General features: G+C 34.0%; 1 protein-coding gene across 2 annotated transcripts in view; it reads left to right on the top strand.

Moving 5' to 3' along the window:
* Nucleotides 1-10,887, top strand: part of USP25 (ubiquitin specific peptidase 25) — a 129,131-nt gene that overhangs the window by 29,152 nt on the left and 89,092 nt on the right. For both annotated transcript variants that reach the window (XM_080796427.1, XM_080796426.1), the window contains exon 4: nt 8,469-8,592. In XM_080796427.1, coding sequence (XP_080652553.1) covers nt 8,469-8,592 — 124 coding nt within the window. The remainder of the gene's footprint in view (nt 1-8,468; nt 8,593-10,887) is intronic.

The raw sequence follows: 10,887 nt of genomic DNA, 5'->3' as shown, positions 1-10,887 counted from the left end.
TAAGTTCCTTTAGAAGGGATAAAATACATCTTTTTTTAATGTCTAGAAGAGTGTTAGCTTTTAAAGAAATACAGAAGTCACATTTGGGGGTTCTGGGGAAATTTTCTGTTATGCATAACTGGATATGTCAGAAGATATAATTATATCACTTTGTTTAAAGACTTAACACATATTTGTGAACCTTCACTTAATATTGAAGAAGTAATTAGATTTTCAATAGTTAGTGGGACTATGATTGTCCTTTTTACCTTTCATTTTTGAGAGAAAAAGAAAACATTTCAAGGAAAGCTTATACTCTGCATAATAAGGAATTAAGTAGTAATGTACTTGGTGTCTTTTTATTGCATTTGTAATTTTTCATACTCTACTGAATTCTAAGGAAAGGCCTAAATCATTGTTGTAATATTAGCTAAATTTTAGGCATCCTTTTCACTACTTGGATCTCTTGTCTAGATTGGATATTGTGAATTGTCAAATGAATGCTTCATGCCTCCAGCTTAAGTTGGGAGTAAAATTGTGTTGGAGTTATGCTGTAAAAATACTAATACAGAACGGGACTAGGAAACAATGCAAGATGTTGCGATATCATAGGTATATACTTAATAGATTCTGCTAAGTTTTTGTGTCATGGCAAAATCTGTCATAGACATGACCATGTGAGGCTTTTGCTCAACTTGAAATCAAATAGTTACATTCTTTCTTTCATGACCATTAAGTTCTTTTGAACTTTTTTAAAATAGGAAAAAAAACAGTATATGCCCACCAGAACAAGATGTACTACAATTGAGCAATCAAAGTATGGATCAAAAGATGAGAGGGATTTGGGTAGGTAATTTTAACACAGATAGTTATGCCACATATTATTGGCATAAGTTTTAGAGAAATTGTTATAACACATCAGAATGACTGTTAGGTGTCCGACCCTTTACAAATTTAGAATCAGAGTATTTTTTTCCCCCCCAAAAGAATTGAATTATTAGGTAAGGATTGCATAGAAATTGAGAGGTTCTGTCTTAGAACTCTGCTCTTAGATTGTTTGGCTAGCCTCACAGTGATTTAAAGCTCACGTGATAAATAGAGCCAAATCTGGTACATTCATCTTTGCTAAGGGTAAATTGCTTATGCTGAGCAGTTTAGGGTTTTATTAATTGAAGCTAGTATTTTTCCCGTTCTTCAAATATGTTTTCCCGTTGTTCAAATATGGATAGAAAAGCAATTAATGCAAAGGAAGTTAAATTTCTTTTTCCATAGAGATTTCTAATGCATAAAACTATTTTGATGATTCCCCAAAAGTCAAGGTTATCCTTAAAAATGAGATACTACAGTGGTGTGGAAGTTATTGTAACCAGTTGGATGCAAATATGTTAGGCTTCTACTCTATTCTAAGCGTGTACTTAGAATTCTGTTAGACGTGCTGCAAAATGATTTGTGTAACTTTATGAATTTTCTTAAATTTTATGGCAGGAATGATAGCCATGGGCTATAACTTTTGTTGACTAATACTGAATGTTTACTTTTTTTTCACAGTCCAAGTTGGAAAACCGTCAAGTCTATGGCAAAACTCTGGAACAGCTCCTTTACTATTCACTTCCCTTTCCAATGCTGCCATTATAATTTCAGCAGCTATTATTAAAAACAGAATGAGATCTTTTAGAGCTGAGCTGTTCCGTATAGTTGCCTATAGTCACGTGTGGCAACTTAGATTTAAATATAACTTAGAACTAATGCTAAAACTTAGTTCTTCTATTGCACTAGACACATTCTCAGTGCTCAGTAGGAGTCTCATGTGACTAGTCGCCATCAGTATTGGATAGTGTAGATTAATAGTATATTTCCATCATCACGGAAGGTTCTTTCGGACCTCACTGTTGGAGAGAATCTGAGTTCAGCAGTGAGAAGATTGGAAAAGTTGGAGCATCTTAAGAGCTGACTGGGAGCAGAGGAGAATGGGGGAGTGGGGTGGGAAACACAATTTACATTGTGTATGTCTTCTTGCTTTTAAGTACTGTTCTTTTAACATGATACTTTATTATGCTATTTGTCCTTTCACTTACTAGAAAAAATTGTAGGTGGATAAAGCATATGTTCTTAAGTCTTTTAATTAGTGCCACTCTGAAGATGACCCACTCATTTTTATCTCTATTCCATGGTCTAGATTTACCCTTTATTTGTTTAACAAATATTTACTGATTGCCTCATCTGTATCAGGTAGTTTTCTAGGCCATTAGGAAACAGAGTCTCAGTTTATTTAGGGGAAAGACAGTTAGCAATAAATAAATAATGTCAGGTAGTAGTAGGTTCATGAAAAACAGAGGAGGGTAAAGGGACAGAGGGTGACAGGGATGTGGTTGTATGTCAGGCAAGGAGATACGCCAAGACAGAAGAGTCCGTTGAGGAATGCCTCTTGGATGAGTTCATATTTATACAGACATCTGAGTGATGTTAGGTAGTAATCCTTGTAGGTGTCCGAGGCAGGTGCATCCCAGGCTATGTAGGGGGATATTTGGCTCAAGAGATGAATGGTATGGATACAGCCGTGGTGAAGAGAGTTAGTGAGGGTGAGAGTGGTCGGTTTCTTATTCCTCATCTGCTGACTATCCCTTTGCTCATATTTGCCTGTTTCAAGGGCATCCTCATTCTTCTGGTGGCCTAGTGGCTTCTCCTCCTCCTCTTCTTCTTCTTCTTCTTCCTCTTCCTCCTCTTTTTCTTCTTCTTCTTCTTCTTCTTCTTCTTCTTCTTCTTCTTCTTCTTCTTCTTCTTCTCCTCCTCCTCCTCCTCCTCCTCCTCCTCCTCCTCCTCCTCCTCCTCCTCCTCCTCCTCTTCTTCTTCTCCTCCTCCTCCTCCTCTTCTTCTTCTTCTTTCTTTCCTTCCTTCCTTTCTTCCTTCCTTCCTTCCTTCTTCTAATTCTTTTTTTTTTCTTTAAACAAGCTCTTCCTGATCTCCCAAAATAATCATTTAGTTTGCAGTTTTTGTATACTTTTCCCTTCAGTTGCTCTTGCTTGGTATTTATTATTACAGCTCTTGTCAAACTCTTATCAGCACTCTTAACTCCTAAAACCCCAAGCAGTTCTTTCTACTTATATCATTCCCCTGCCTAGAAGTCTTTGCTGGTGATAAATATAAACTTGACTTATGGGGTGGGGGGAGAGATTTCCCTTAGGTTTAACCCTATGTAGCTAAGGAAAACAATGGAAGAACCTTTTCTTTGTCTCCTAAAATCAAAATCTTTACATGTGTTGTTTCAACTGTATTGTGGGCTAAATTGACTTTTGTAAACTAACTTTGAAGTCTCCTGTCATTTTAATATACTGTTTTTATGGGAAAATGAATTAGGAGTTATAAATAATGCATACGTTTAAAGTCTAATTCCTTGTTAAGTTCATGGCTGCCTATATTTTAGAGTAAGCAGAGAAATGTTTCATAGTTGGCATTTAGGTTTTACTCAAATGGTAGTCCTTTGGAGAGTGGAAGATTTATTAGGGTGAGTATTACGTTTTGGTATATGTTACAGAAAAAAATGTCTTAATTTGGGCAGACTTGAAAATGATGGAGGCTTTTGTAACCTGAGATTTTCTATAGTGTTATTCAGCTAGCACTAACACATTTGTGCCCTTGAGTTGTGTTCATGTTAGTACTAGGGGGAGGGTTGATTGAAACAAAGTTTGGTGTTTCACTGAGGTCTTCTCTCAGTGAAATTCATATAGTATGAAATTCATATATTATATGAATATAAAAATATTCACAATACTCAGGTATTTGGATGGAATTTTAAAAAGTCTGAATTTTTATAATTGAAATTAGAAGTTGTTTCAGTTGTTAGAAATTATTTATAGCCAAGTGTGTTCTCTGTTCCTTTTTGAGTATAAGCATATAAGAAAGTCATAGAGGGCTAGTTCTCATTGTGAAACAAATAGTTCATTACATGCTTCATGTTATAGGAGAAATTATTCTAACTCTAGAAAAAGAAGAAACTCATGTTTAACCATTCTATTGAAATAACATTTCATTTGTTAATATTTGGTCTTAAAATCATATGTTTTTGGTATATGAGTAGGTTATAATAATCTTTGAGGATTGCTGTGTTGTTTTAAAATATCCTATGGAAAGAAGTTTTATGGAGTAATGGGAACATCGTGGAGAAAATTATTGTAATTAAAATGAAATTACAAATAATAAATAAACCTCCTCCATGGCTTTAATTAAAAAGCCCACCTTTTCAGTTAAGGACCAAATAGTCTCTGATTAACCTATCATTCTAGCATCAAAAAATACTATTGCTTGTTTCTTTCTTTGCTTACACTCAAAATACTTCTGACACCAGATGCTTAAATTTTTTTCCACACCTGACTGATTCTCCAACACTGGCTGGGTATCCTGCGAGTCAATTCAGTTCTGACATTCTCTACCAGACATTAGCTTCAGATTCTGTAAGTAAGGGCTCTCAGTCCCACAAGACTGCCCCCCACTTTAGATGCCTGTCACAAGTAGTGGGTCCCCAGGTTACCCACACTTCTGTCTGACTTGGCTACAAATTGGGGGTTCCCACTACCTCCTCCTCAAGTTTGATAATTTGTGATAATAGCTCATAGAATTCAGGGAAACACTTACTACATGTACTGGTTTATTGTATAAAAAGAATATGATAAAGGATGCACATGAACAGCCAGATGAAGAGGTACATAGGGCAAGGTCGGGAAGGGTCCCAAGCACTGGAACTTCTGTCTCATGGAGTTGGGATGTGCCATCCTCCCAGCACGTGAATATGTTCACCAGCTCGGAAACTCTCCGAACCCTGTACTTTAGGGACTTATGGAAGGTTCATCAGGTAGGCATGATGGATTATTAACTTAATCTCTAGCCCTTCTTTCCTCCCGGGAGAAAAAAGTTCCTCTTAAAGTTCCAACCTTCTCATCTTGGTGTGGTTTCTCTGGTGACCAGCATTCATCCTGAAGCTATACAGGAGTCTACCAGGAGTCCTCTCATTAGAGCAAAAGGTGCTCCTATCACCCGGGAAATTCTAAATGATTTTGGAACTCTGTGTCAGGAAATGGGTCAAAAACCAAATATTAGAAACTTGCCTTACTCTTTGAATGGATTTACTTATGCATGATTTTATCATACCATGGAAAAGATTTCATTCTAAATGTTGGAAGAATGTCTGCACTATAAAACAATTCAAAATTGTTATTATCACTTGCTTTCCCCAGAAAAGCTTTTAGGTGTTGGGAAGATGTGTGCATAGTGATAGAAAAAAGTTTTCCAAAGTTACCATTTTTGCTTGAAAAGTCCACGTTATTCATTGGCAACACATACTCTCATTTGTTCTCCTTCAGGTGACAGGATTACTTTGTTTATTCTCGAAAAATATCTGCCAGATTCTGGAGTTTGAGAAATCCTAGCTTGTGATTCGTTAGTTCCGTGAAAAAAAAAAAAAAAAAAAAAAAAAAAATCAGCCAGTTTAACTGACTTGCAACTCAAGCATTGCACTAGTGTTTTCTCTTGAGTGAAAGCTTACTTTGGATGCAGCAGAAGTACTATGCATACTTCCTGTTTTGTCATATAGAATTAAGAATATGTAATTCAGTGTTTGAGATTTAATAAAATAAAATCCCCCCCCCCTTTTTTTTAGTAGTGAGTGTGTGTGGTTGTAATACAGTGAATTGCCCAGAAAAGTTGGTGCTACTGCCTCGATTTGGGCAAAGTTGCTGTTGTTTTGCATCATCAGTGCAAATATATTGTGGGAGAAAAGGCGAATAACATCTTGTATTTTTATGAGAATATCTTTTAGTTATGGAACCCCCTTCTGTCTTAGGGTCATGTGGGAATACCCAAGGCTCCACTGACTACTCTTGGAGATCGCTTGTGTAAAGGAAAGATGTAGTAGAAAACTTAAATTTAAAGCCTGTCCACCATTCTTTCTTCTTAATGATGGTGTACTTCATTTCTCACAACTTCAGTTATTTATGAAATAGGGTTAAAAACACCTTGCCTTGTTTTTTGCTTTTATGTTGCTTAAGTTAGAATTAAATTATGAAAAGCTCTAATTATAAGTTGCTACTTGTAAATGCATTTCTACTCTAGCGGTTCCTTTACTTGTCAGACAGTATCAAAGAAGAAATTTAATACAGGGGAGTAGGTTCTTAAAAAAAGAAAAATCACTGGGTAGACTGGAAGAGGGATCTCTGGCTTAGCCTTGTGAAATGATTCCCAGATTCTTGCAGGACTGGCCAGCCAGGGAAGCTGCTCCCTCTGCCACTTTCAGGAAGGTAGTCAATCAGGAGGCTGCCTCTGGGACTACTGAGCTCAAGAACATACTTCTAGAGCTGCAGCCCAGAGAACAAGCATGCAGGATTAGGTAACTGCCACTGAGCTGTGCCTGGACATTGGAATGCAGAGTTTAGTTGCCACTTCTCTCTATCTCTTGACATCCCCGAATCTGGAAATTGGACACTGGAATGCTGCGTGGTACAACCTGTATCTGTTCAGTCATGCTGGAGAAAATAGCCCAAAGCAGCAGGATAATGGCTTCCCCCCTCACTTCCGCCTTCTGTGTCCCCTGTTAGTGCATCTAGCTGGTGGAACCTAAGTTTTATTCAGAACTGTAACTGTAAGTGAATTGGGAAACTAGATTTGTTTTTTGTTTTGTTTTGTTTTCATCTTTATACGATCTGTGGTTGAAGAAAGCACACTAAGAGGATGAGGGAATGGAGTCTGAGGGCTAATTAATCATATCCCCAAACTGGTTTTTCTGCTTCTTTGTGATTTCAAATTATTATTAGTATTATTATTTTACTTACATTGTTCTCTCTTTACTCACTTTAGTTCTGTCATTATTTAATAACCAAGATAGTTCTCATTTTTTGAGGCACATTCATGCCTCTCTAGTCCTAGCCGCTTCATCAGTTTGGAAGCTGGGCTGGATGGCTCCACCTGGGTGACATCCGTCTACAGCTGTGATCTAGGTGGACTTGGGTCTTGTAAACAAGACTTAGGAAACCTTTGGCCTGCTGGTGTATGTAGGCATGCTCCATCATTTCAGTTACTTGCTGTGTTCCGTTCTACATTTTACTTGACCGAATTTTTTTGGACCCTACTTACTATATTTTCATGAGGTTTTATTATACTTTCTAAAGACATTTAAAAAACACCTTCCATAGCCAACTATTATTTCTAATATTTTTAAATATCCTTTTGTAAGCGACTGTTCAGAGAAAAAATGTGGATAACAATAGAAGTAGACTTTTGAAACTGTCCATATGCATTATTTCTTTCTCAGTAAGTGTGGCACATTCTTTTTTAGTAACTACACATAACCCTAGAGTCAGATGGTAAAATGCAGGCATTTTATTTCCCATCACCTACCCCTTTTTATGTTTCTCCTCTTGCCAAAAAAATTTTTTTGCGAGATTACAAAGAAAAAATTTGATTTTTAACATGTCTCAAATACAAATAAACAAAATCAATGTAAAACATACCCAAAATACCTGTAAGCATAAGCCTAACCACACAAAGCTATAGCTTTCTGTCTTAATAGACTGTTTTGTAATCCTTAGCAATATATTATGATTCTTATGACAATGGGAGTATTATTGCCATCTTTTAAGTGAAGGAAATTGACTAGTATATATTGGGAAATTAGATTAAAAAGCTCTTTCTGAAGGTAGTAATAGCTGTAGCCTCTATTCTTTGGAAAAACTACAGCGTCAAGACTATTTTCTTCCTAACAGAAGAAAATTTACCAACTTCTAACAAAAGAAAATGGTATCATTTATTTGTATATTTCTTTCTGTGAAATGAAAAGTTTTTTTAAATGGAGAGGACTGCATGTTCATTCAGTAATTCGGATGGTAGAGAAGTTTAAAATAGAAAGTGAAAGGTCCTGATACTTCGTTCCTCTTCCCATGACTCTTCTCCCCAGAATTAACCACTGTTAACAGTTCTTCCAGTCTTTAAAAAAATGTATACATAAACTTTATGTTTGTGTATTTATGGTCATTTAATTTTGAAGTATAATTTTTGAGATCTCAGTTACTATAATTTGTTAGATAATGTCTAGGTGGTAGTATGCATGAACTGTAGTTTATGTATATTTGGATAAACTTCAGAAAGCATAAATGTAAATGTTTAATTATGTTGATTTCAATTTTTGTTGGTAAAAACCTGTGCTTAGCGGTCTTTCTGTTTATTAGCTTTTATTCAAAAGCTTCATAGAAATTTTGAGATTCCTGTACAGTGAGAAATATTTATACTTTTAATGCTTTAGGCATATTTTCTAGGGAAGAACACTAAGTTTTAAAATATAACCAATTTAAAATGTGTTTGCAATCTCTTCAGAGAGGCTCTTACGGAGAATTAAATTGGTGCTGACTTTGGTTTGAAAGGATATATTGGGTATAAAATCCCCATGATATGAATTACCTTCATTTTGTTTGACTTTTAATTTTGAGAAAGATAGTTTTGCTTTTCAGATGTGATTGATCTCACTGGAGATGATAAAGATGATCTTCAGAGAGCAATTGCCTTGAGTTTGGCGGAATCAAACAGGGCATTCAGGGAGACTGGAATAACTGATGAGGAGCAAGCCATTAGCAGGTAAAAACATAATTTGTATAAAGTAGATATAAGTACTTTTTATAATAGAAATAATAATTGGCTTTAATTTCAAGAGGCACAGAGATATACCTTGTTATTCTAAATAAATCTATTAATAAACTTTAGTATTGTTTTTATGTTTTCTGTAACCAAAATTTCCATATTCTTGCTCTGATTGCATTTGGAGCTTAGATTTTTAGGATTTTGGAGTGGCATTATGAGGCATTTAATTTAGGTGTATATTTTAATAATTTTTTGATTTATTTTTTCTTCCCTCATCTCTTTTAGATACGTTGTCCAATTCAGTTTGTAGTCATTTATAGCAGGGGTCAACTTTTTATGTAAAGGGCCAATAGTAAGTATTTTAGGCTTTGTTGACCATTTGGTTTCTGTCACAGTTACTCAGCTCTAGTATAGTAGTGCCAAAACAGCCATAGATAATACATAATTTAATGAGTGTGGCTATGGTCCAGTAAATCTTGTTTTAAAAAACAGGCTGCCAGCTGGATTTAGCCCAGGGCCTTAGTTCTCTCCCATCTTCTGACCTATAATGTAATAGTATAAGTTTTTTTTTTTTTTTTTAAAGAAATAGGCAAGATTCCAAGATGTGTGATAGAATGTACCTTTTTATTTAATAATGAAAACTTTTCAGTTTGGAACATTTTGATTCATTTATGGATTAAATAAAAATAAATTTGACTTTATCATGAAACAATGTTGATTCAAAAAAAATCCTTAAAATGTAATATCTTCTAAACAACTCTATGGAGGTAGTGGTAACTATTTCATTGAAGAAGAAATTGATCTTTTAAGAGGTTAAATGATTTTGCAAAAGTACACAGCTGAAGTAAATCTTAGGACTCCAGTGTTCTTTGCCCTATAACATAAGTTGTTTGGAATGTACCAGCTTTCTCAGATAATTTCCCTTGGCATGGTATCATTAGTATATTTCTTTCTAAGTAATCTGAGATTACTGTGTGGTAAGAGATGTCTCTAAACGCTATGTTTAGCAGGCCCATAATTTTTTTTAGTAATACTTTTTAATGTCTTAAATGTTACTTTGGAAATGTTACTTCATAAGATGTTATAGAAAGATAGACTTAAAATTCATTGTCCTTTACAATTGGGGGTGATACCAATTAATGCCAATAATTTTAAATGAAGAATCAAAAAATCATACATTATCTTTAGACGTTGTAATTAGGCTTATTTTGTGAAGGATTTAGAAAAATTGTAAAATTATGTTTGTTTCAAAAATGGATTGGAATGAAATAATTGTCTTGAATAATTATAAAACTTGACAACTTTGGTGAGAAATATTTTGAATGTGAAATACATGAGTTGGATATCATATCTAAAGGAAATGATCTATTATGTATAAAAGATTATTAATAGAACACATACCATATTATATATATTTATACATAAATGTATACCATAATATATACCAAATCTTGTTTTTAAAAGTGTATGTATATTTTTGTTTAAATGAGTTTATATTAGTATACAAATAGAATAAAGTCTGGAAGCTTATATGCGAATAGTGTCAGTAGTTTTGTGTCATGTGTTTTCAGATTAAAATAGCATGTATTAATTAGTTAATAAGTAAAAATGACTTTAAAGTTAAAGGATTAAAATCATTCCTAATCTGTTATAAAGTTTAATGTATATGTTATATATTATTCTAGATAATCATTTTTGTCCAGGTGGAAACAAATATCTCTTAAGATAGTGTTCTTTTTTATTCTTGGTCTTCTAAGCTTTAATATACTCTTAAAATAATGAAGACTTCATAAATATTTTTATTGTACATTACAGAGATTTGATGTAGTGTAATATGCCATAAAATGTTACATAAAAAATTATGTTCTGTAGAAGTAAGTCATATTAATTTACTGTTGCAAAATACAAGTTTTTTGTGGTATTTGTAGATATTATAATTTACAGTCAACAAAAAAGTGTTAAATGTAAAATGTGCAGTTAATAAGCACATATGTAAATCATTGTGTCAGAAAAAAGGAAATGTAAGAATTCTAGCTATAAACATTTGGCAAAGAGATATTTGTTCCTATGGGTTTATTAATAGGCTTAGGATTCTAAATTCAAAAGGGGAAATTATGTATTTTTAAGAAAAAGTTTATATGTCATACTTAAAAGTAAATTTAACTATTCATTACTAAAGTTTGCATAACAAAATTTTGCCAAATTCCTAGTATCATATGATGATTGTATTTTAGCAGATATGCTTTAATATGAATTCATACATTTGGAATACTACATTATGATTAAATGAGT

This window comes from Martes martes (assembly GCF_963455335.1).
Source record: "Martes martes genome assembly, chromosome: 1".
Lineage (NCBI taxonomy): Eukaryota > Metazoa > Chordata > Mammalia > Carnivora > Mustelidae > Martes > Martes martes.
The sequence above is the reverse complement of the archived record's forward strand: the minus strand, read 5'-3'. Positions and strand labels throughout refer to the sequence as shown.